Source organism: Heptranchias perlo, chromosome 2, assembly GCF_035084215.1.
Source record: "Heptranchias perlo isolate sHepPer1 chromosome 2, sHepPer1.hap1, whole genome shotgun sequence".
Taxonomy (NCBI): Eukaryota; Metazoa; Chordata; class Chondrichthyes; order Hexanchiformes; family Hexanchidae; genus Heptranchias; species Heptranchias perlo.
Window position 1 is genome coordinate 65,538,918 of NC_090326.1, and position 26,781 is coordinate 65,565,698.

The following is a 26,781-nucleotide window of genomic DNA, read 5'->3' on the forward strand; positions in this document are numbered from 1 at the left end:
TCAGTAACATCTAGGGGTAAATTTTAACGGGGAGCCGGGAAAGCTGGGGGGGGGGGGGGGGGGGGAGCCTGAAAGTATGGGTTTCCTGGACTAGCTGGCTGTCAATCGGACGGGAGAGCAGCCGGGGAGCAGAAGCCAGCTGATGTCTTAGATTGGAGGTGGAGGTGAGGGGGATAGTCCAAGATCGTTTGGTGGGGGGGGGGGGGGGGGGGGGTGGGGTGGGGTGGGGTGGGTCAGGTCAGCCGATCGCAGCAGGTAAGCTCGTTGGGCCTTGAGGAAACAATCCTGCTCCTCCTGGCCCACAAGCAGTGCAATAAAGGCACTTATCTGTTGATCCAGGCCTTCTCGCCTCCTCTTACTTGGCATAAAGCAGAAGGCCCGGGAATCCCGGTCCCCAAAAAAGTTTAAAATAAAAAACCCATTAAAATGGAGGCCCACAGCTTCCTTAAAAAATTTTACTGACCAACCCGCCTCCTCGCCCACCCCTTGACTCATTAAAATAGGTAGTGGGGTTTTATTTTATTTTTAAAATAATTTTTAACTTCCCACCTGCCTCCAACCAACTTGTTCAAGGGGTTGAAATTTACCTCCTAGCATCTGTCAAACTATCTGCCAGTTAACTGCTGTCCACTTGTGGAGACAACAGGTGATTCTTAATATAGAGCATGGTTATCATCGCCATCTGACATCTTTAAGTCATAACAACGTTCCTCTTGATACAGTCTTGGTAAGAAGCACAAAATTCACTGCGATTCCTTGCCGCCTACAGTTGCTGAATTTTAACCAATAAAGTCTCTTTATAAGACTGCTGATTGCTTTCACCTTTTATCATTCACAAAAAAAATTGGGAAATTAATTTAATTAAAACAATGACATACATAAAAGAGGAGATGCTAGTAATATATTTGCAATCTAGAAAGGTTGTCAAATTGAAACCTTATTCCTTGCTTACAGTCGGAGTCAAATTTATCTCGACTAGAATTCTGCAATAAAACCAAAGATTCTTGGTTTACCTTGTCTTATCTCACTCTCACTATGGGCCTTGGATCTTCACCTAGGCTTCTCAATACAAAAAATTCTACTCTCCTTCAATACTATGAGATTTATTCTTCTGCAAACAATCCACCAGCTTAGCAATCTCACTTGAGGAGTGGGGGGAAAACTAGGCTTTGCATCACTAGCACTCCAGTTGAATTGTTTTAGATGCATTTCTCTTAAAAAAAAAGAGACCTTCAGAATACTCAAAAGAGGAAACATCTAAGGCAATAATGTCCACAGGAAGTGTTGAAATAGGAAACATTAGCAAGGAGAGCTTAGGTCAGCTCTGAGGCCAAATTCAGTTTTCAAAGGGAGCAGAAAATATTTCAGGTATATAAATTTATGGGCTGGCTGCTTCTTCATCCATAATTAAAGCATATTTGTTAAACATAAAAATAATTTATAGGCTAGGGCTATCTACTAAGATCAATTCAAAGGCAAAAATAAATTGGAAAAAGTATGTCAATAGAATCACAGAAACTTTGGAGTAAGAGGCCCATCATCTCTACCTGAGCTATGTATTTGAACCCCATTTTTCAATTATTTTCCCATATCCTGTGTCTTTCTTCAAGTGTTAATCTAATTCCCTCTTATAGGTCATAATTGATCAGTAGGCACTTGTGGCAAAGCTTTTCATATTCTAATAATGCTTGGTGTAAAAAGGGTATTTTGCTCCTTCACGCTCTGCTGATGGACAGGCTAAAGATTGTATTTTTTATGTCTCTAATAATAACCTCCTCCTTTATGTTTATATTACTAATCCTAAACTCACAAACTAGTGGAAATAACCTATTACTGAATAGCTCATCCATTTTTTCCAAAATTTAGATTAGATTCCACTTAACCTTTTCTACTCCAGGAAATACTGCTCAAGCTTTTTAAGTTTCTCATCATAACTATATCCTTGGTACCAATTCCATTGTGATATCTTTCCTACAATGGGTTGTCCAACACTGTATACAATATAAGCACTCAATGTGTTTGTGTGTGTGTATATATATACACACATATATATATATATATATATATATATATATATATAAAATTAAAAATCAAAAATCTCAATCCTTTCCATTTGCAATCCCACTTTTAAAAAGATTTATGTATCCGCAACCCTCGATCTCTGTTCCTCCATATCAGTGAGAATTTTACTATTTCTTCCATTCACTTTTTTTCCACAAAAATGTGTTACTCACCATTTATCTACATTGAACTCGATTTGCTGTATATTTGTCCATTCCCCCAACTTATTTCCTTCTTCAGTCTGTATTCTCCCTCACAATTTAACATAGGCAGAACAATTCAAAGATACTCCCTCTATTGCCACATCCAAATCATTTATGTGTAAAGAAGTCCCAAACCAGATCCCTGGGGCATGACACTAACTGCATCTTCCCAATCTGAGAAACATCCAGTTATGTTTTTTTGGGTTTTACACTACATATTCCAATCTCATAAGGAGACCTCAGGTCCCCTACAATCCAGTGTGCCTTTACCTGCCCAATGTCTAGGTAAATGAAAAGAAGAAAAAATGCCACTCTACCTTGATTTACTGGATTATACCACATGCCAGGTAAAATCATAGAAAGGTTACAGCATGGCAGGAGGCCATTCGGCCCATCAAGTCCTTGCCAGCTCTATGCAAGAGCAATCCAGCTAGTCCCACTCTCTTGTCCCATCCTCGTAGCCCTGCAATTTTTTTCCTTTCAAGTATTTCTCTAGTTCCCTTTTGAAAGCCATGATTGAATCTGCCTCAGGCAGTGCATTCCAGATCCTAACCACTCACTGCATAAAAAGTTTTTCCTCATGTCACCTTTGGTTCTTTTGCCAATCCCTTAAATCTATGCCCTCTGGTTCTCGACCCTTCCGCCAATGGGAACAGTTTCTCTCTATCCTCTTTGTCTAGACCCTTCAATGATTTTAAATACCTCTATCAAATCTCCTCGCAACCTTCTCTGTTCCAAGGAGAACAACCCCAGCTTCTCCAGTCTACCCACGTAACTAAAGTCCCTCATCCCTGGAACCATTCCAATAAATCTTTTCTGCACCCTCTAAGGCCTCCACATCTTTCTTAAAGTGCGGTGCCCAGAACCAGACACAATACTCCAGTTGTGGTCAAACCAGTGTTTTATAAAGGTTCATCATGACTTCTGTACTTTTGTACTCTATGCTTCTATTTATAAAGCCCATGATCCTCCCGTATGCTTTTTTACCACTTTCTCAACTTGCCCTGCCACCTTCAATGACCTGTGCACATATACCCCCAGATTTCTCGGTTCCTGTACCTCTTTTAGAATGGTGACCTCTGGTTTATATTGCCTCTCCTCGATCTTCCTACTGAAATGTATCATTTTGCATTTTTTCTGGGTTAAATTTCATCTGCCACTTGTCCGCCCATTCCATCAGCCTGTCTATATCCTCTTGAAGTCTATCACTATCCTCCTCACTGTTCACTACACTTCCAAGTTTTGTGTCATCTGCAAATTTGGAAATTGTGCCCTATGTACCCAAGTCCAAGTCATTAATATGTATCAAGAAAAGTAGAGGTCCTAGTACAGACTCCTGGGGAACACCACTGCACACCTCCCTTCAGTCTGAAAAACAACCGTTCACCACTGCTCTCTGCTTTGTATCCATGCTGCTACTGCCCCCTTTATTCCATGAGCTTCAATCTTGATAAGCCTATTATGCAGCACTTAATCAAACACCTTTTGAAAGTCCATATACACCACATCAACCACATTGCCCTCATCTACCCTCTCTGCTACCTCATCAAAAAACTCGATCAAGTTATTTAAACATGATTTGACTTTAACAAATCTGTGCTGGCTTTCCCTAATCAATCCATACTCGTCCACCACTGGTGTTATAATCAATAGACAGACTGAATATACATTCCATCGGACTGGGACTCAGGCTATAAATCAACAGACAGTTTATTTAACATACAACTGGTTAGTGAACAGAGTTTTGTGCAAAAGTGTATTTACTGTCATTTACAAACTTTGCTATTCTTTATGATAGATATCAAAGCAATAAAGGGTGCTTCTCCTGAGCTATGTGAACCTTAAAAACAGATATCTATTTCTAATGTGGTGAAACAATACCATTGAGTCAAAGTAGCTGAGTGCATCTACTGGCTAGTATAGTTTGACCTATTAGCTGAGTGCAGGTATCTCAACATAAGGTGAGGTTATTCACTTTAGTAGGAAGAATAGAAAAACAAAATATTTTTTAAATGGTGAGGAACTACTAAATGTTGGTGTTCTGAAAGATTTGGGTGGCCTTGTACAAGAAACACATTAGTATGCAGGTACAGCAAGCAATTAGGAAGGCAAATGGCATGTTGGCCTTTATTGCAAAGGGGTTGGAGTACAAGAGTAAGGAAGTCTTACTACAATTGTACAGGGCTTTGGTGAGACCTCACCTTTGGTCTCCTTATCTAAGGGTATACTTGCCATAGAGGCAGTGCAATGAAGGTTCACTAGATTGATTCCTGGGATGAGAGGGTTGTCCTATGGGGAGAGATTGAGTAGAATGGGCCTATACTCTCTGGAATTTGGAAGAATGAGAAGTGATCTCATTGAAACATATAACAGATTCTGATGGGAGTTGACAGGGTAGATGCTGAGAGTTTGTTTCCCCTGGCTGGAGAGTCTAGAACTAGGGGGCAAAGTCACAGGATACGGGGCCAGCCATTTAAGACTGAGATGAGGAGGAATTTTTTCACTCACTTGTGAATCTTTGGAATTCTCTACTCCAGAGGGCTGTGGATGCTGAATTGTTGAGTATATTCAAGGCTGAGATAGTTAGATTTTTGGACTCTAGGGAAATCAATGGATATGGGGACCGGGCGGGAAAGTGGAATTGAGGTCGAAGATCAGCCATGACCTTATTGAATGGTGGAGCAGGCTTAAGGGGCCATATAGCCTACTCCTGCTCCTATTTCTTATGTTCTTATAAATTTGGAATTTGGAAATCGATGGCCACAGAGTTGTCTGTCAAAAGGGAGAACAAAGGATGATTGATCCCACTCTACTTTCAGGCGTGATCTGTGTCTTCACCCCAGACACAGCTATCATTCAAGAATCACTATCTCATGATAGCCTGATTCTTTGATCTCTTAAAAAGTAACTTGAAACTACTGGTTCAAGAAACTGTGGAGCGATGTCAGAAAAAATGCATTAACAAACTAGCACATTACAATTACCATTCCTTGTCAAGTATATAAGACTTTTATTCCCCCAGGTTGTAGTATCTGATGTAGTTGGACCTTAACACTTTGTCTATGCAGCCATTAAAAGATCCAACAAAACAGATATAATCCAATGCCTCTGCATTTAATCTACAAGCATATAAAATATTAACCATATTGTAATGTAAATTCCCTCCAGCTTGCAAAAAACAGCTAATGATAATTGATCTTAACCTTATGTATACTGTTACGAATAAAGACTTCAAATCAATAATTTAATGCAGTGAAACCTAAGGGACTTGCATCACGTGTCCTTTATTTGCAGGTGTCCTTATTCAAAATGGTCATCATAAACTGGATGAGCCGAATATCCCAGGATTGGTTGCATCTCCTGCAGTGTTCCTTCTTTTTTTTGCCCTCACCTGGCAGCATGCCTAATTCTGAAGTCCTGCAAGCAGGATATTATTTCAGTTCATTTTCTATTTGTTGGGTTTCCCAGCTCATTGCCATCCCAGGGTCCTTTTCCATTGAAGGAGGGATGACCTGATCCTGGCATTTCTATGTTGGCAGCCTACACAGGGTGAGGTGACTGCTGTAGGGCCAGAGTGCCTGGGGGATCCCAGCCAAATTAATGTCTTGGTGACTCCTATCCGGGACCCCATCCCTCAGTGTGCTGCAGCTGCTAATGTTTGAAGTGCTGGTGGATGGAGTTCGCTCTAAGCTGCGCGCGTGCGTGGCTGCGCAGCAGTTAGTGGTGTGCCACGCACGTGATCATTGCGTCCGTGCACCAAACCAGTCCTCTCTGTTGGAGATGCTGCCGAGGTGACGTCAGCTACCAATCACTTTGCAGCAAAGGCGGGAGTTAAAGTGAGGTTGGACGGGAGCATTATACTGTGCATGTCGGCGTCTGGTGCGAGTCAGTGGTACAGCTGCTCAGAGACCAGTGTCCACAAATAGTATACTGTCCGATGGATGGAGATTATATATATATAATATATATATATATATTCATTCATTGGACAAGTAGTGTAACAGTGTGTGTGTGTGTGTGTGTATGATATTAAACAGTTTCCATCCCTTCATGATATAACTGATTTGAGTTTCCAATCAGAAAACCTCACCACACGAGGATTCAGTAAAGATTGAGTGAGGAGATGCATTCAATTAAATGAAAGCTTTTCACCTCTAGTGCCAATTGTAGAGAACTGTTACTTTAGTCTAAAGACAAACATATTTAAGGCATTGGTAGCAAATAACATTGGAAAGAGTCTATGATTAGTGCAATTAACAGTTTTTGTCACCATCCTATTCGACATTAGCTTCTGAAGTAAACTACAAATGAACCCAAATTGCATGGCATACTGTAATAATTATTTATCAATTTCCATATTTCATGTTTACAAATTAAGTTATTCTGACACAGATCATGTGTAATACTGTTATTAAATATCCTTCTACAATTGTGCTAAAATATACTTTCTAATCACATTGGTACATTGTAATCAAAACAATGAAGTTGATTTAAATTGTTTTATACAACTTTTTTTTATTCGTTCATGAGATGTGGGCGTCGCTGGCGAGGCCAGCATTTATTGCCCATCCCTAATTGCCCTTGAGAAGGTGGTGGTGAGCCGCCTTCTTGAACTGCTGCAGTCCGTGTGATGAAGGTTCTCCCACAGTGCTGTTAAGTAGGGAGTTCCAGGACTGCTTTCCAAAAGCGCTCAGTTGCCCCAAGGATTGTCTCTTTCTAATCTTTGTCCATTGCCTCCCTCAGTTCAGGTTCTTCATGTTCAAACTGCTCCCTGCCTTACATAGAGGCAGCCAAAACTAATGAGTCCTGCAAAGTGTACAACCGTAATGCAATAATTTTTTTAAAACCCTGCTAAGGGTTCAATGGGGGTGGGTGGGGTGTTGAGGGGAGGGGGGGGGGGAAATCTTTAATTAAACTGTTCCCTCGCCCCAAATTCACACTGATTGAGTCAGAAATAAAAAAACAGCTGTCAAATCAATTTAAAAATTCTGATTGCACACGATTTATTTCTGTTTGAATCAGAATCATCGAGCTGATTCAACAAAAAGCTGACTGGAATCATTCCCATCAGATAATTTTTAATAAAATATAATGAGACTGGTCTGCTCAATCCTACTGCAACTTAAGAAACCCATTTCATAAATTATATAAATTTATCAGCCACTATAACATTAAATTGTTACAATTATCCATTCTTTTGTACATTTGTTCTGTTTGTTATTTACCCTGAATAATGTTCTCTAAAAAGATGTTTTATTCAAAGTTGTGATTTTTTTTTTATTAACAGTGGTGCCTTTATATCGGTGCACAACCCAAATTCATTCCGCGCACTCGGGCGAAAAAAATTAGAGGGAACATTGGTACGGGGGTGTTAACAGCTCATCAGTACCTGGAGTGCTGGTGGAGTAGGGTTGCCAACTCTGGTTGGAGGCATTACCAAGCACCGTCGGACCACGCATCGTCGGACCATGTGACCAATCTTATTGGATTAACCTTATAAAAGTTGGATCCCCTGTAGTTGAGAATCTTTATTTATGGTTTGTGCCAGCAGCTGTTGTGTAAGAAGTTCCAAGAATCAGGAGGCCACCCTTGAGCAGGCGAAGAGGCGAAACAGAGGGCGGGGCAGAGGGGGAACCATTCTTGCCATCTCTCCCTCCCCCCCCAGCCCCCATTTTCCATCTTTCCCGAGCTCCCATTCCCCAGTTTCCCTCCCCCCCCATTCCCCAGTCTCACTCTGCCTCCGAACCCCCATTCCTGTCTCACTCTGCCCGCCTCTCCCCCATTCCCATCTCCCTCTTCCCCTCCCTCACCGAGTCCCAATTTCCCATCTCCCTCTCCCCATCCAAACCATCATTCCCCAGTCTCCCTCTCCCCCCGAACCTCCATTCCCATCTCACTCTCCCCACAAACACCCATTCCTGTCTCCCTCTTCCCACCAACCATTCACCCCCTCCACCCAACTTGAGCCCTCCACAAGTTCAAGTCCCATCTGCCGCGATTTCAGGCCAACCCCCACAGCCATGAATTCAGGGCACCCTCCCACCCCCTGCAATTTCAGGGCCCCCAATTCCCAACTCTTACCCCCCCCTACCCCCATCCCCAAAGCTGGTTGCAGATCTCTGCGAAAAACGAGCTCCGTGGAAAAGGCGGGAAATGATTCTGTTTAAAATTAATGCAGTTAAACCTCATTCTGACTCGACGCCAAGTGAACAATTAGTCATTATTTACGGTTCCTCACATAAGTGTCTGTCTTTCACCTATGGTGGAATGAGATGTGATTGTGCATGGCACAGTTCCCAGCTTTTGTGGAAAAGGGAGTTCCTTACTCAGCATCCATGGTGGCAGAGAAACCGCTCTATTCCTGGGATAGAGCTGTGCAAGCAATCAATCAACTGAAATGGCCCAGCAAGCCACTCAGTTGTAAAATCTTGCTAAAAAAAGTCATAAGAATAAAACCGGACGGACCACTAGGCACCAGACAAGACAAAGGCAAACTGAGCCCAGTCGATCCTGCAAAGTCCTCCTCACTAACATTTGGGGACTTGTGCCAAAATTGGGAGAACTGTCTCACAGACTATTCAAGCAACAGCCTGACATAGCCATACTCACAGAATCATACCTTTCAGCCAACATCCCAGACTCTTCCATCACCATCCTTGGGTATGTCCTGTCCCACCAGCAGGACAGACCGACCAGAGGTGGCAGTACAGTGATTTCCAGTCAGGAGGGAGTGGCCCTGGGAGTCCACAACATTGACTCTGGACCCCATGAAATCTCACGGCATCAGGTCAAACATGGGCAAGGAAACCTCCTGCTGATTACCACCTGCCGCCCTCCCACAGCTGATGAATCAGTCCTCCTCCATGTTGAGGATCACATGGAGGAAGCACTGAGGGTAGCAAAGGCACAGAAGGTACTCTGGGTGGGAGACTTCAATGTCCATCACCAAGAGTGGCTCGGTAGCACCACTACTGACCGAGCTGGTTGAGTCCTGAAGGACATAGCTGCCAGACTGGGCCTGCGGCAGGTGGTGAGCGAACCAACACGAGGGAAAAACTTACTTGACCTCGTCCTCACCAATCTACCTGTCGCAAATGCATCTGTTCATGACAGTATTGGTAAGAGTGACCACCACACAGTCCTTGTGGAGACGAAGTCCCGTCTTCGCACTGAGGACACCATCCAACGTGTTGTGTGGCACTACCACCGTGCTAAATAGGATTCAGAACTGATCTAGCATCTCAAAACTGGGCATCCATGAGGTGCTGTGGGCCATCAGCAGCAGAATTGTATTCCAGCACAATCTGTAACCTCAAGGCCCGGCATATTCCTCACTCTACCATTACCAACAAGCCAGGGGATCAACCCTGGTTCAATGAGGAGTGTAGAAGAGCATGCCAGGAGCAGCACCAGGCGTACCTAAAAATGAGGTGCCAATCTGGTGAAGCTACAACTCAGGACGACATGCATGCTAAACAGCAGAAGCAATATGCTATAGACAGAGCTAAGTGATTCCACAACCAACGGATCAGATGTTCGCTGATGATTGCACAGTGTTCGGTTCCATTCGCAACCCCTCAGATGATGAAGCAGTCCGAGCCCGCATGCAGCAAGACCTGGACAACATCCAGGCTTGGGCTGATAAGTGGCAAGTAACTTTCGCGCCAGACAAGTGCCAGGCAATTACCATCTCCAACAAGAGAGTCTAACCACCTCCCCTTGACATTCAACGGCATTACCATCGCCGAATCCCCCACCATCAACATCCTGGGGCTCACCAGTGACCAGAAACTTAACTGGTCCAACCATATAAATACTGTGGCTACAAGAGCAGGTCAGAGGCTGGGTATTCTGCAGTGAGTGACTCACCTCCTGACTCCCCAAAGCCTTTCCATCATCTACAAGGCACAAGTCAGGAGTGTGATGGAATACTCTCCACTTGCCTGGATGAGTGCAGCTCCAACAACACTCAAGAAGCTTGACACCACCCAGGACAAAGCAGCCCACTTGATTGGCACCCCATCCACCACCCTAAACATTCACTCCCTTCACCACCGGCGCACTGTGGCTGCAGTGTGTACCATCCGCAGGATGCACTGCAGTAAGTCGCCAAGGCTTCTTCGACAGCACCTCCCAAACCCGCGACCTCTACCACCTAGAAGGACAAGAGCAGCAGGCACATGGGAACAACACCACCTGCACGTTCCCCTCCAAGTCACCCACCATCCCGGCTTGGAAATATATCGCCGTTCCTTCATAGTCGCTGGGTCAAAATCCTGGAACTCCCTTCCTAACAGCACTGTCGGAGAACCTTCACCACATGGACTGCAGCGGTTCAAGAAGGCGGCTCACCACCACCTTCTCAAGGGCAATTAGGGACGGGCAATAAATGCTGGCCTCACCGGTGACGCCCACATCCCATGAACGAATAAAAAAAACAAGTGATTAATGTATTAACTTTAGGGACTAGTGTAATAAACGTAGGTAGAGGGATCAATTAACCACGGTATAGAGTAGATGTTTAGGCAAATAAGCTGTCAATAAGCTATTGTTGAAAGAATCCAAGAACACATAAATCATGAAGTCCTATCTGCGAAATATACCTTTGAAGTAGGCAAACTAAGATGTACAAGAGTGGGCTTTTGCAGAGTTAGTTGGGAGAGCTCGAAACAGAGAGGAAACCAAAGCCACTCCAGTACATGGTATAGATTGATCACCTGTAACGTATATGAATAAAGTCTGTTCCGTATATTCCACTATCAAGTGTCTCGTACTTACTCGAAGCGTGTTGTTGTGAACCTTAGAAGGAAGGAGTTCAACAATTGGTGCCGTGAACTCGTCCAACAAATATGCGGACAGTGAGTGCGATTTAATATTGACAGTGGGTATAACTAGGTCCTGGGAATCGCGATCTTGGGGATCTTGAGGATGGAATCAGACAAAATAGAAGGTTTCTCAACCAAGTTGGTCTTTTTGAAAATTTCTGACTAGATTAAAAGTAAAAGGGAGGCCCTACGGATTTTCCAAGGAAATTTTGAAAGGGAGCTGGGAGGAGAATGAGCAGGCATTGGAGAATGTATGTCAGCAGAGACGGAAAGATACGAGACAGAGAACATACCTCTCGCAAGGACTTTGTTTGGGAATAGGCACCCTTTGGAGGCAGCATGATCAGACACAGGCCGAAATTAGAGTCTTGAAGGCAGAGATAGGGGAGTTTTAAAAAGACCGAGATGCGGTCAGAGTCCAGGCTGTACAAGCTACCAGTTCCTTCCTGGCTGGTCACAATGCTATGGAATGAACGAGTGATGAGGGAGAGGAGTTGGGAGATAAAGTATGCAGCTTAGAAGAGGTCAACATCAGTTTGTACAAGTTTCTCTGTACAGGCAAAAGAATACACTTCTGTCACACATTCATTTACTCCTCTGCTTTCTGTCCTTCATCCATCCTTCTAATCTTGCCACCTCTTTTCTTTTAATACTATGAGTCTTAGTCTTTACAACAGATTGCTTATGTGTGAAGTCCAAAATACATCACATCCAAATGCTTGACAACTAATGATATTAAAATTCGTAAGTTTGGTTTTATTCCATTTCAGGATCATGGGGGTAACTTTAACCCCCAACAACAGGTGGGAAGGTTAAAATTGTAAAAATGTAAAACCCGACCCCAACAAGCTTCCGATTTTAATGGAGGCGGGTCGAGGGTGGGCCACCAACTCGCTCTCAGGAGGCAGGTTGGTCTGTGAAATTTTTTTTAAGAAGGCTGCGAGCCTCCATTTTAATAGCTGTTTTATTTTTAACTCCCGGGGGCCGGGATACCTGGGCCTTGTGATTCACATATGAGGATGCGAGAAGGCCCGGATCAACAGGTAAATAAATGCCTTTATGGAACTGCTTGTGGGCCAGGAGGAACAGGAGTGTTTCCTTCAGGTCCAACAAACCTACCTGCCTTGATCCCACACACGCGATCGGCCGATCCCCCCCATCATATTCCACATCCCTGGTCTATCCATGGCCCCCCCTTTCCCAGATGTTTCCGACCCCTCTGATATCCCTGACACCACACCCCCCACCCCCCACAACCCCCGATGTCAGACTTACTGGCATCCGCTCCCCAGCTGCTTTCCCGTCCAACAATCAGCCAGCCTATCAATCTGGCTGGCTATCCCTGCTGAAAAAAATGTCCTGACGTTGAGATCATCAGTGTGTCTGGGGAAACCCATACTTCCGGGTTTTCTGTCAGGAAATGCCCATCCCTCCCCTTCCGCGGCTCAGAGTGAAAATCCAGGTCCATTTGTCAATGGCAACTGTCATGCCAATAAACAGCCACAGGCAACAGACTTATTTGAAAAAGGATGACACACACACACATTTAACATCAGCTATAGCGAAAAGTCTCAAATGATAGTCAAAGATTTCCTTTGTGCACTACATAGGAAATCAATTTTAAAAATGAGCACATCTATGGATTCTATAAGCCTAGCACAGAGGAAGTCTTCTTTCCTCACCCTTGCCCCATTCAGTGATTGATCATTGGTAAAATAACTTGTTAAAAAAGTCTACACGGATTCAGCAGATTATTAACACTGCGACAGGGGAAATGTAGCTGATGAATATACACGTAGATTCCAAAAAAGCTTTTATCGCAGTTCATTGCAGATTAATGGCTATCGTAAGGGGTCATGGAATAGGAGGTAAAATACAATGTTTGATAAATAATTGACTTAAGCTAGAAGTAGCATATCCTGGGGGTTAGCCTTGGACAGGGATATCATAAGTCGAATTCCAAGTTTATAGTGATAGGAAGCTGGCCAAATATTGAAGAAAATTGTTTGGGCCTGTTGCCATTTTCTTGTTCCTAAAAGTTATTTTGGTCAGGGATTGACATCATAGGATGTGAACTGAAGCTGTGTTTGGATTTTAATTCATTGCATAATAGAGGAATAGCATGTTCTCTTTATATATTACAAAACAGTTAAATTTCACCTATCCAAATGCATAAAGTGTACACAAGTCTAAAGTGCTGCCCCAAGTCCCAACAAACAAGTCCCACAGCGGTCTGGAGTTAATTTTTTTCTAATACAAAGAACTAATTTAATGACATTATTTTGTAAATTCTTAACAAATAAGGTCCCATATTAAAATCTAGTATTCAAAAGTTAAAAATACTGACTTCAAAATTCAAATTATGACTCAAAGGCAGTCCATGTGATTAGTGAACACTCCATTCGGAACAGGATGTGCAGCATATATTTTTTACTACAGCTAGAAGGTAAAATTGAGAGATTCTAAACTTTTCAAACATAAAATGTATATTTTTGTGCTAAAGATTAATGATGTCTAGGTCCCAAAAGTAGGAGCTTCCATTCTTCAGAAATCTGTGTCTGCAGCAGCTATGCTCAAAATGAGGTGAAACAGAATCCAGGTGCACAGTAAAGCCTCTTTATTCTGCACTGTAGTGGGAATTTTTCAAGTTTCTATACCAGCCAAGTGAGACTGCCAATTTGTGCAGAATTAGGGGGGTAGTTTTCATCAATGGGAACACGGTTTAAAAATTGTCAAGTTAATTCTACATTACTTTTGAGTGAGACAGCTTTCATCCCAACCATCGACCGAATTCAAACCCAGCTCCCACAGGTTGATGTTCTAACCCAATGGACAACTCAATTTCCTACCAAAACTTTGAAAAACAAATCTATTACTTGCCAAAATTTAGAAAAGTTTGCTTTTAGCCATTTAGATTGAGATTTACTCTTTAACATGGACTTAAATGTATAATAGACCCTTGCTATAGTGTATTTCTTGGAAAAGCCAAATAGGTTTTTACAATAATGGATCCAGGAAATCCATTAATTTCCTTTCTCAAGTAATGCATTATAAGAAATTGATGAAGTTGATCATCCCTTATCTTTGCTGATGCTTTCATTGTTACCCAGATTATATTCTCAAATTCATAGCTGGTTATAGTTATTTTTGAATAGCTGCCGATATAGTTTAACTTTTATAAAATTACCGTACATAGCTGATCTTGCTTCATAATTTGCTATGACTGATTACAGTTGAGAATGGCAGCATGACCAGGTAACAGCTTTAACTCAAGCTGGGAAAGGAGCAATACTGGACAGGGTTTGGATGGGGGAAGCTAAGAATATTGCAGGCTAAAAGATTTGAATTAATCTTTCAGTTTTACACTACTTCCTTTATTTTATTTGACACACCCAGTTTCTTTCTGACTCACATTGTTGAAAATTAAATTTCAGTACTATATTTTAAAGTATTTCCAGCTCCATATTTTTGTTCTGCCACCAATTTATCATCTAATTTTTTTTTTTGTAAGGACTGGGTTTTCCACTTCATGTTCCCATCTCAAAAAATCTGTTATATTGCTTCATTACATTATTCTGCATTTACGTAAATGAACTCTACTTCCACATTGGGGGGGAGGAAGCACAATTGCAGCAAATATTTTAAATGGAACTCCCAAGTTTCAAAAGGTAAAGCTGAACATTAAAAAGGGTTTCTTATATTCATTTCTGACAAGTATACCAATACCACTCCACAAAAACTTAATGGAATGCCCTGTTGTGCATAAAGTGCTCCCTTTATCCTACTGTTTAAATCTCTAACAGAATTCTTTAATAATGATAAACATAGGAGTCAGATTAATTAACTACATACTTGTCCAGAACACAAACGGTACACGTCCAACTGGGTCTACCGTACAATTAACATGTAGCTAAATTAAATTGACTGAAGATAACTGGCTATCCAGTTAAGAAAATTCTAGTTAGCACTTGCCACAGTGAATCACTGTACTTGGTTAACCATACACACACCAAACTGTTTTGCTTAAAATGCTTTCACTTGTTTAAAATACTTTTACCTGTTGATCCAATAATGGAAAAGTTGGAGCACCTATTAGGAATCATACTTCTGAAAGAAATCTTTTAAACTGGTATTCCTAATATATTAAAGTCTTATACATAGTGTGCACTTCCTGCAAACATCATTGTTACAAGTTTCAGGTTCGCCTTAGATATTCTCTTAGGTACAGTGGTGCTGGTGACTACTGTAAGTGGTCTGACTGCCTTACTTTTAGGAGTATGCCCATACTGCGTAATATCTAGTTATACAATCGCATAATCCAGAGATGTAATAATAGGATCCCCTTGTGATCTGACCTAGATAATCTGTCTTTTGCATGTGCCTTCAGTTATGTTTCTCCAATTTTTCCAAAGGCAAACTGAGAAACACCAGGGTGAGATGAGGCCAGATCGGAATTATTAAGCTGTTTTATCTATTGACAGCAAGTGAACATAGAGAAACAGTCAAAGCAAATTCCACGACTTCACGCAATCTAATTTTTCTCCTTGAAAGATGGGAAATAAATAATAAACCACACACGTTGTCCCTTTTATGGACTAGCTTACTTATTTTTGTCATTACCCTTCTTTCGAGGCAACTTCTAACTCCAAGAACAGACTTCCTGCATTTTAACTTCCAGGTCTAGGTCCCAGGCCTACACCTCACAGTCTCTTATTTTTAAAACCTCACTGACTGCCCATGTGTCCATCTGTTCTTTTCTCTTTGTTCCCAGCCAGTGAGAGGGCTTTGACTCTGATGTCCTCTCCATTCAGTGATTCATTAGTAGACCAGTCAATAAAATTGGCTACCTCCACCCCAGGGGTGCAGGTTTACAGAAAACATCTGCTGTTATTCTCAGAATGAATAAGGGCCATTCTAGCTAATGGACAAAGAATGAGACAATCAACTCTCACTGCATCAGTTTGAAATAGAGTGAGCTGTGGAATTCCACAAACTGGTCAATTTGGCTTTGTAGCCTGTGGCTATTATTTAAACCTAACCCTGTGAAAATTTACTTTGTTTTCAAACACTACACTTAAACACAACTCAAAACCAAATGCTTTCCGTGAAGAAAATTTTTTTTTCAAAAAATCCCAAAACATGATAAGTCATATTCATGTCCAGTCACACTTCAGAATTTCCATTGCCTACTCTGAACACCACCACGAGGTCTTCTACTAAGCAAATAATTACAATCCATTTATAGCTATGTCTATGAAAGTTTTAATAGCACCCATCACACTTTGTATAAAACATCAATAAAACACAACCGAAGAAATTTAGAAAAATAAACCTAGTTATTTCCTGTTCCGTTTTCGAACTCAAGAAACTTGATCTTACTCCAAGGAGAAGAGCCAGACAAATGTCACTCTACAGAAACTTCCAATAATTGGCCTCTAATGGAACTCCGCACATATTAAACTATTTCCCCACAAGGAATACCTGAGCATTTGCTTTAAAGGCACAGGTTAGCACTAGACATCACAAATGTGCTCCAGAACCCAGACTATCCATGAACAGTACCACAAAAGATGAGCCAGCTCATCATCTCCTCGCCACTCCCTCATTTTTCCCTTTGGTTTGGAAAGAAGAAAAGAATTTGCATTTATATAGCACCTTTCATGACTTCAGAACGTTCCAAAGCTCTTCACAGCCAAAGAAGTACTTTTGAAGCATAAGCACTGTTGTTACATAGGCAAACATGGCAGCCAATTTGTGCACAGCAAGGTCCATGAACAGCAATGAGATAAATGACCAATAAGATGTTGGCTGAATAAATATCGGTCAGGACGCCAGGAGAACTCCCCTGCTCTTCTTCAAATAGTCCCATAGGATTTTTTTTACATCCACCTGAAAGGGCAAATGGTTTAACATCTTATTTGAAATATAGCATCACCAAAAGGGCACCACTCCCTCAGTACTGCACTTAGGCATCAGCCTAGATTATATGCTCAAATCTTTGGAGTAGGGTTTGAACCCATAACCTTCTAACTCAGATGAGTGTGTTACCAGCTGTTCCAACAGTGACACTTTAAAGGCACCAATTCTTGCTGGGGTAGTTTCATAGATGTTGGCAGCTCTCTGGTCTTTATCGAAGTGGCCATACTTAACGTACATGTCCAGATGGCAAGTGCCAACAGACTAAGCCTGAACCTGTCACTTGGACAAACATGAATTGATCAGAGAGATTCTGCTTGGATTTGTAAAGGGTAAGTCATGTCTAACGAACCTAGTTGAATTCTTTGAGGTGGCAACTAATGTGGTAGATAAGGGAGTGTCTACAGATGTTATCTATATGGACTTCCAGATGGCAATCAACAAAGTTCCACATAAGAAACTGCTAACAAAAATGGGAGCACATTGAATTGAAGGGAACCTATTGACAGTTGTAGGGAATTGGTTAGGAGGTAGGAGATAGAGTAGGGATAACGAGTATGCACTCCAATTGGCAGGATGTGATAGTGCTGTCTCCCAGGGATCTATACCGGGGCCTCAGCTTTTCACTATATTTATAAATGACTTGGATGGAGAAATAGAGAGCCATATATCCAAGTTTGCTGATGACACCAAGTTAGGTGGCACAGTAAATAGTATAGATGGAAGCAGAAAGTTGCAAAGGGACATTGATAGATTAAGTGAGTGGCAAAACTGTGGCAGATGGACTTCAATATGGGGAAATATGAGGTCATCTATTTTGGACCTAAGAAAGATAGATCAGAGTATTTTCTAAATGGCGTGAAGCTAGGAACTGTGGAGGAGCAGAGATTTAGGGGTCCAAGTGTTAATTGTATCATGTGATTTATATCAATTAGTATTAATTGTATTCAGGTGGTGTGCATCAATTGGGGACTCTCTTGTGTCCTTTTTATATGATCTTATCTAGGTATGGTGTGTGTAAGGGGGATTTCTTTGTGAATAAAGGCTTGGAAACAACTGAAGGCCAGGCTATCCAGTTATAACAAAGAACAGAAATCACTAAAAGTGAATGGACAGGTACAAAAAATAATTACAAAGGCTAATGGAATGTTGGTCTTTATCTTAAGGGGGCTGGAAGTTATGTTACAGTTCTATAAAACACTGGATAGACCCCCATTTAGAGTACTGCGTTCAGTTCTGGGCACCGCATCTCAGGAAGGATATATTGGCCTTGGAAGGGGTGCAGCACAGATTCACTGGAATGATACTGGGGCTAAAAGGGTTAAATTAAGACGACAGGTTGCATAGACTAGGCTTGTATTCCCTTGAGTATAGAAGATTAAGGGGTGATTGTAAGAAGATGGTTTAAAACAAGCATAGAAAATACTGGTTCGGATAGTGCCATGCATCTTAGCAAGAGGGCGGGCCTACATAGGAGGGCAAAGGTGTGCATCTCTGAGGAAAATAATTTACAGAAACCCAAGGGGTCACTGAAAGAATGTTGAGGCATTAGAATATTGAAAAACAGTAAGATTCAAGACACAAGTTGTCCTAACCTAGTATAAAAATACTAAGAACTAATAATGGTAAAAGGCTACTTAAACACTAAGACATTAAACAATCCTTGGTGGTTTATGGAGAGTCAGCGCACTAGGATGGTTTACGACCATGAAATAAGATCAGTGGCATTACGTACAGAACAACGCAGCTGAATAGCATAAAGATAGGGCATGCTCCCTCCCAAAAGTTAGAGCTCTCAAGAGGAGATGGTCAGAAGTCCATTGCCACAGGCAGTCCGCAAAGGTCAGATCTGATCTATCTGGATTTGCGGACAGGTTAGGTTGTATTGATTGCTTGTCATTAATGTAATCTGTAGACAGTTGTATTATAACTATAATATTGTTGAATGTAATCTGGAAAACAGCTGCAGTGCAACTCTGTTGTAAGTCAACCTATTAAACTTGCAATTTTATAACCACTCATGCTGGAATCAAGCAGAAGTTATTGATGGATTAACAACCGATTGTTGAGACAGTAATGGGAGAAATCTGCTAACAGTGATCTAATTGAGGTGTTTAAGATGATTAAAGGATTTGATTGAGTAGATAGAGAGAAACTATTTCCTCTGGTGGAGAAGTCCAGAACATGGGGGAATAACCTTAAAATTAGAGCTAGGCCTTTTAGGGGTGATGTCAAGAAGCACTTCTTCACACAAAGGATAGTGGAAATCTGGAACTCTCTCCCCCAAAATGCTGTTAAGGCTAGGTCAATTGAAAATGTAAAAATTAAGATTGAAAGATTTTTTGTTAGGCAAAGGTATTGAGGGTTATGGAACCAAGGCAGGTAGATGGAGTTAAGATGCAGATCTGCTATGATTTAATTGAACGCGGAACAGGCTCAAGCGGTTGAACGGCCTACTCCTGTTCCTATGTTCCTTTATTCTCACTCAACACCAATGCCCGCAAAATTAGCAATTAGGAAGTAGAGGTGAAGATGGTTTAACACAGGGTCCCAGAGACTAATTGCAGTGCCATAATTGATGCCCTCGCTAAGAACAGCTAACTCAGCATAGACTGGAAATTGAACCTTCTGGGCTGTATAGCTAAGCACAAATTTGCAGTAAATTTATAATCAATGACCCAAAGCTCAGATCAAGTATCCAACTCCAGCTGCATGCTAAGTTCAAACTCTCAGCTAACCTGGTACATGGAGCAACATGTGGAAAGGAAAGAAAAAAAAAGCAGATGAGCACAAATTTGAAATCACACCTTATAGGATATAAAATGCCATCAGTTGTAGCATTGTCAGCTGAAAGCTAAAAGATTAACCTTTCACTTTTTAAAACTTAATTAAAATTAATTTTAGGTATCCAATTACCTTTCTGAAAGGAGAGTCCAAAGAGCTTGGTAAAGAGTCTGCAGTGGACGAGATTGGGAAGAAGCAATCGTGTGGAAACTTGGCAATTTCATTCTGGCGGTAAAGTCTGTGATGACGCAACTTTGCTACCCAATCGTCAAAAAATTCCAGGGATTTTACCTAGCAAAAGTACATTTCATTTAAGTGTGATTATCACAATAAAAATGATCAGTATTGGTTCTGCAAGAGAGATACTGTGAATACCTTCAAATGGTATATGTGCTCTTCTGTATCTAGATCAATACATTTTGCTTTCTTCTTTATCGACATCACAGACAGCCCAACATCAATGCATCCATGAAGTTTTCCTTTTTGAATCTGAAAAATAACAATTCTTTTTTAACCCACCCTGCAACACGTGGTACAATTGGGACGCTGGCACCACAGCTGAGATAAAACATCTAGCATTAGCTGGTCTTCATTTGATGCTCAAGAACAATGCCAAATATTAAATTTACAACATTAATATAGCACCTTTAACGTAGTACAACGTCCCAAGGCATTTTACAGAAGAGTAATCAGACAAAAAAATGGCACTAAGCCAAAGGAGAAATTAGGACAAGTGATCAAAAGCTTTGTCAGATAGGTTTTAAGGAGCGTTTTATAGGAGGAGAGAGAGGTAGAGATGTTTAGAGGGGGAATTCCAAAGCTTAAGGCCCAAGAATGCTGAAGGAACAACCGCCAATGGTGGGTGAAATGGGGGATGCACAAGAGGCCAGATTTTGAGGAATGCACGATTTTTGGAGGGTTCTAGGACTAGAGGAGGTTATAGAGTAAAGGAGGGATGAGACTATAGGGGATTTGAACACTAGGATGAGAAGTATAAAATCGATGCACTGATGGATGGGAGCCAACGTAGGTCAGCGAGCATAGATGTGATGGGTGAATGATGCTTGGTGCGAGTTAGGATACAGCCAGAAGAGTTTTGGAGGTGCTCAAGTTTATGCAGGGTAAAAGATGAGAAATTAGCCAGGAGAGCATTGAAACAGTTGAATATTCTGAGGTAACAAAAGCATGGATGAGAGTTTCACCAGCAGATGGGCAATATTCTGGAGGTGGAGGTAAGCAACCATTGTGAGGAAGAGGATATGGGATCGGAAGCTCAGCTCAGGATGAAATAGAATGCAAAGGTTGTGAACAGTCTAGTTCAGCTTGAGACAGTGGCCAAGGACGAGGATGGAATCGATGGCTTGGGAACGGAGTTGTGACGGGGGCCCAAAGACAATGGCTTCGGTCTTCCCAATGTTTAATTGGGAGATGATTTCAGCTCATCCAGAACTGAATGTCAGACAAGTCGCCTGACAATAGAGGCAGTGGAGGGGTATCTTAAGGTGGTGGTGAGGTAGAGCTAGGTAAGAATCCACTGCAGGAGATTCTCTGGCTATGACTGGATAGGTAAGAATGGAACTACGCGAGGATAGTTCCATTCAGCTGGACAATGGAGGCGAGGTGTTGGAGGAGGATGGTGTGATCCAGTCAGATCTGGTGATGAATGGCTAAACCAGTTGTGTGCCATATCGGGATGCAACTTTGTCAACCTTTAAAGTCCTGGGACTCAACTGACAGCAAAACTGACCTTTGGAACTGGTTTCCAGCCAGAAGTCTATCTTTTGGATGGAATTCTCAACTCCAAAACAAACAGTGGGACATGAGAGCACAGGAAGTCAGGTGATTTTTTTTCTTTTAAAAAAATATAGAAGAGTTAGATTATTATTTTAAAATAGATATAAAATAAAAACAGAAGGGACAATGGAAGGGAAAAATAGGAAGACATTGTGAGAAGTGTTCTTTAGTTATATAAAATATTTCAGTAACAACATTTGAACAGCTTTTTATTGCAACTAGGGTTTGTTTCACTGTCAGTGTGTGAACTGACGCTTACAATGCTTAGACCAGGAAGACTAGAATTTCCTCAGATCTCTTAGCAGTCCAAGGATTAACATATTTTCCCAATCAAAATTGCATCTTTTGCAAATCAAAATTTAAGATTTCTGATTAATCAATCCATTATGCTGCCTATCAACAGACAGGGTACTTATAAATATATAAAAATTAGAATTTAAAGCATGGGAAGTACCAGACTGGAGCCAGTTCATTCTTTTTAATTGATTTATCCATTTTGTTAAATACCCAGTTTACATATCCAGTGTTCCAAGCTCTGAATCATAATCGGAAGGAAGGATATGAATTTTAAGAAAGAATTTTATTGTTGTTACTCAAAAAAAGGCCTAGTAGATTTAAAGATGTTCCTTCACAGTTTACAGCTAGGACAGCTTTACAAAAAACTCCTTCAAATATTACTCTTTTATACTTACATCAGCCTGAGATTTTGAATACTTCAGGATCCCTTTATCTAAAAAGAAGTATCGCTGGAAGTAAAAACAAGAATATTTACTCGAGGTTTATCTAACTGGGAAAAAATATAGCTAATATACTAGGATAACTTCATATTCCTATCAATAGTACAAACAAACAAACAAAGACCCTGCATAAAATTGCACTAGCTCTCACTGGAGTACAAAATCATACACAAAAACTCAATCTCAACATCTGATGCTAACCTTCATTTTTACAGAAGCACTCCCTTTATGAAGTCTTCAGCAAACTATGTGCCTGTATTGGGAAAGACCGGTTAGAACTAACCCTCATTTCCATCAGGGTGATGATATCATTCAACTGGAATTAAAAATAATCTTATATTGATTGAAGTGTACAATGGGGACAGTCTGCACGCGAGTGGGAATTTACAGAAATTATGAGGGATTAGTTTCTAGAACAGAATGTTAAAGAAACCACAAGGGATAATGCAATATTGGATTTAGTTCTAATGAGTGAGGATGGAACAATAAGCAAAATAGAAGTAATGGAACATTTGGGATCTAGTGACAATAATGTTCTGACATTAAAGGCAGAAAACAAAAAGGAAGCCAATTAAAAAGCTAAATTTTAAAGCTGATTTTAAGGGTATAAGAGAATGCATAGGAATGGTAAAATGGGAAGAGATACTGGAAGTGGAATAGTTTCAAAGGGATAGTTTTTATATTGCAAAAAGAATTATCTCTGAAATAAGTCAGAGACAGACTAAAAGGGTAAGACGAGTTCGGCTTGTTAACAAAGTTGTGAAAGGCATTAGGAAGAAAGAAAAAGCATACAGAATCTTTTAATGTTCAGAAAAGAACAGCATAGGGAGATCTATAAAGATATGCTGGGGAATGCTGAGAAACTAACAGGTGCAAGAGGAATTATGAGGAAAACATAGCTGGAAACAAAAAACTCCTTCAAATATTACTCTTTTATACTTACAGCAGAACATTAAAGCATTGTTAGGAATAAATAAAGGATGCAAAGAGGTGTTGGCCGACTAAACAATGACAATGAGGAAGTGGTGTCTGAAGATAAAGAAATTGCTGAACAACAATTGCTGAAGTGCTGAACGACATTTTTCAACAGTGTTCACAAAAGAAATGAGGGGAGAAATGCCAGAATTGGTGAATGTAGACTGAAATTTTTTAAATCACAGGAGGGGACACTTTGGGGAGATTGTTGAAGGAGATTGTAGATAAGGCTCCTACTTTGACATATTTCATTGCAGGATTCTGAAGGAATTGGCTCAAACGATTGCTAGTCCTCTTGCAGAAATTTTTGCAGAGTTGCCTGGACTCAGGCCAAATCCCAGAGGGCTGTTAAATAGAAAATGTGACTCCCATCTTCAAAAATAAAAGGAACAAGGAATGAACCATCAAATTATAGACCTGTAAGCCTTACTTTCACTTTTGGGAAAGTGTCTGAAAGTATTATGAGGCACAAAACAAGGGAGCACCTTGAGGGACATGAGCTAATCTGGGACAGTCAGCATGGGTTTAAGAGTAGATCATCATGGTTGACTAATTTATTAGATTTGTTTGAGGAAATTACAGACCTAGTAGGTGGAGGAGAGACAGTGGATGTTATCTACCTGGACTGCAGGAAGGCAGGTTACACTGACCCACATAATAGGCTACTACATAAAGTCCAAGCCTATGGGATAAATAGGAATGTATTAAAATGGATTGGCAAATGGTTGGTTGATAGATAACAATGTGTAACAGTGTATGTGCAAGTATCTGGTTGGCAGCCAGTTGCCAGTAGAGTGCCACAACATTCAGAGTTGAAGCCGCTGCTGTCCATAATTTTTGTGAATTAGAGGTAGCAAGTGTCCAAATTTTCAGACAATACCAAATTGGGAGCACTAGCAAATGACTATCAATACGCACAAATTACAAAAGGTTTGGACAAATTGGATCCAAATAAGCTTCTCTGCCATGTACAGACTTTATGCACAAGGGGTCAAATTTACAAACTAAGGATAAGAAAAGAAAATAGGAATTGCAGGAAGAACTTTTTAACTAAAAGGGTGGCAAGTATATGGAACAGATTACCAGTATGGGTGATGGAACAAGAAATCTTAATGAGTTTCAAAAAGAAACTAGACAGTTTAGTCAACAAATGGGATTCAGGTTGATCAGAAATACACCACGGGAATATTGTGGATCGGTGAGTTAGATGGACCAATCGTCTTCTCCTGCCTGAAACTGTTACTATGTTACCCATACTGTTAAAACAGATAGCAAACTGGTTACGTAACAATGTCGAGACTGGTTTAATAAAGTAGACGTGCACAAAAGAAGAATGTCTAAAATACATCACTGTTCTTACCACTCCCAAATCTGCTGGTAAACCAAAGCTTATTTTCATAACTTATATTTCTAAGAGCTCAATTACCATACCATAGCACTACTTCAATTATACACAAAGCATACCTTATGCCAGCCTTTCAGAGGCCACTTTCTCTTCTTCAGCAGGTAGCCTTCCTGCTTCTGTGGCTCTTGGATATTATTCATACTACCTCGAAGTCCTTCCACAATCTCCCAGCTATCCTGTTCAAGAAAAAAAATTACAAAAAAAATTGATGTATTCACAATATCATAAAAATACGCACACCTTACAGTAGGCTACACAGCACTCACCATTTTAGTCCCTTCTAGTTAATTAATTCAAATGTAAACTCAGTTGATTTCCCACTCCACTCCCTAGAGCTGCCTCCATAGATGTTCCAAATGTGGTACATTTTAATAATTTCTCACAGTTGTGGTTTAATGTTCTAGGAGTCTCATCAGCACTGTAAAATATTAATTCTGGAAGGAACTGAAGTAAGGAGTACATCAGTTACCAGTGATCAGTACTAAAGCTACACATTAATTCTAAGTATTAAATATTTACAAAAAAATTCAGAGAGCTGAAAACTGATGTGAGCTCCCAGGCAAGTTAAAATTAAGTTTTGGGTTGGCCCAATTCCAACCATGATGGATTTTAATAGCAGTTATATTGCACATTTTGCATCACTGTGACATTTTGCCTATGTAGTAACACAACACATGCAATACTACAAATGCAGCCAAACTACCTGGGCTGCACATCACACCACTTCCTGCATGGATACGGTAGTATAGTAATTATATCACTGGACTATTAATGCAGAGGCCCGAAGTAATAATCCAGAGAACACAAGTTCAAATCCCAAAATGGCAGTTTGAGAATTTTGAATTCAGTTTGTAAAAAAAAAATCAAACTGAAAAAAAAACTTGTTCCGGTAAAAGTGACCATGGAGCTGTTGGATGGTCATAAAAACCCAACTGGTTCACTAATGTCCATTGGGAAGGAAACCAGTTGTCCTTACCCAATCTGGCCTGTGTGACTCACCAAGACACTTAACTGCCCTCTAATGTGGCCTAACAAATCACTTAGTTGTATCCATCTGGAAATCAACTGTCCTACTGTATAGTCACAAACATTAAAAACGTTAGCCATGATGTGGAGACGCCGGTGATGGACTGGGGTGGACAAATGTAAGGAATCTTACAACACCAGGTTATAGTCCAACAATTTTATTTTAAAATCACAAGCTTTCAGAGACTATCTCCTTCGTCAGGTGAGTAGTGACTACTCACCCGACAAAGGAGATAGTCTCCGAAAGCTTGTGATTTTAAAATAAAATTGTTGGACTATAACCTGGTGTTGTAAGATTCCTTACATTAAAAATGTTGTCAGTATTTGTGCATTAAGAGACAGTACATATAAGCAGCGCTCTGCTTTTATCCTATTTGAATGCAGAACAAGTGATGCAGGTTCATTATGATCTTAACCCAGGTACTGGTCATGTGACATCTGAAGCATAACAGGAGCATAATTCCTACCAACAGGATTATCAATATGATATAGGTTTAGCCTGCAAAATTCACTTCATTTAACCAAAGCCAGCACTATATGCCAATACAGTAAATTCATGTTGCAGCTGGTGCAATATAAAAATCAATACTTTTCAGGTTACTACATTTATAGACATAGGATAAATAGGCTGCCTACATTAACGCCATGCGTTAAACAAATATTTTGTATTTGTCTTCATGGTAGAAGAGACAAAAAACATACCTGAAATAGTGGGGAACCAAGGGTCTAATGAGAGTGAGGAACTTAAAGTAATTAATATCAGTAGAGAAAAAGTACTAGAGAAACTAATGGGACTAAAAGCTGATAAATTCACAGTTCTAAAAAAGAGGTGGACGCAGAGATAGTGGATGCATTGGTTTTGATCTTCCAAAATTCCCTCCCGGTCCCAGTGGATTGGAAGGTAGCAAATGTGACCCCACGATTCAAGAAAGGGGGGGGGGAAAAGAGAGAAAATAGGGAACTACAGGCCAGTTAGCCTGACATCAGTCGTCGAGAAAATGTTGGAATCCATTATTAAGGAAGTGATAACAGGGTACTTAGAAAATCATAATGTG

The 26,781-nt window shown here is 40.8% G+C and overlaps 1 protein-coding gene across 2 annotated transcripts in view; it reads right to left on the minus strand.

Annotated features, from left to right (window-relative positions):
* Nucleotides 1-26,781, minus strand: part of osbpl3b (oxysterol binding protein-like 3b) — a 226,963-nt gene that overhangs the window by 99,373 nt on the left and 100,809 nt on the right. For both annotated transcript variants that reach the window (XM_068001962.1, XM_068001971.1), the window contains exons 3-6: nt 24,760-24,876; nt 22,276-22,329; nt 20,165-20,278; nt 19,922-20,080 (exon numbers count right to left, since the gene is read on the minus strand). In XM_068001962.1, the coding sequence (XP_067858063.1) occupies nt 19,922-20,080; nt 20,165-20,278; nt 22,276-22,329; nt 24,760-24,876 (444 nt within the window). The remainder of the gene's footprint in view (nt 1-19,921; nt 20,081-20,164; nt 20,279-22,275; nt 22,330-24,759; nt 24,877-26,781) is intronic.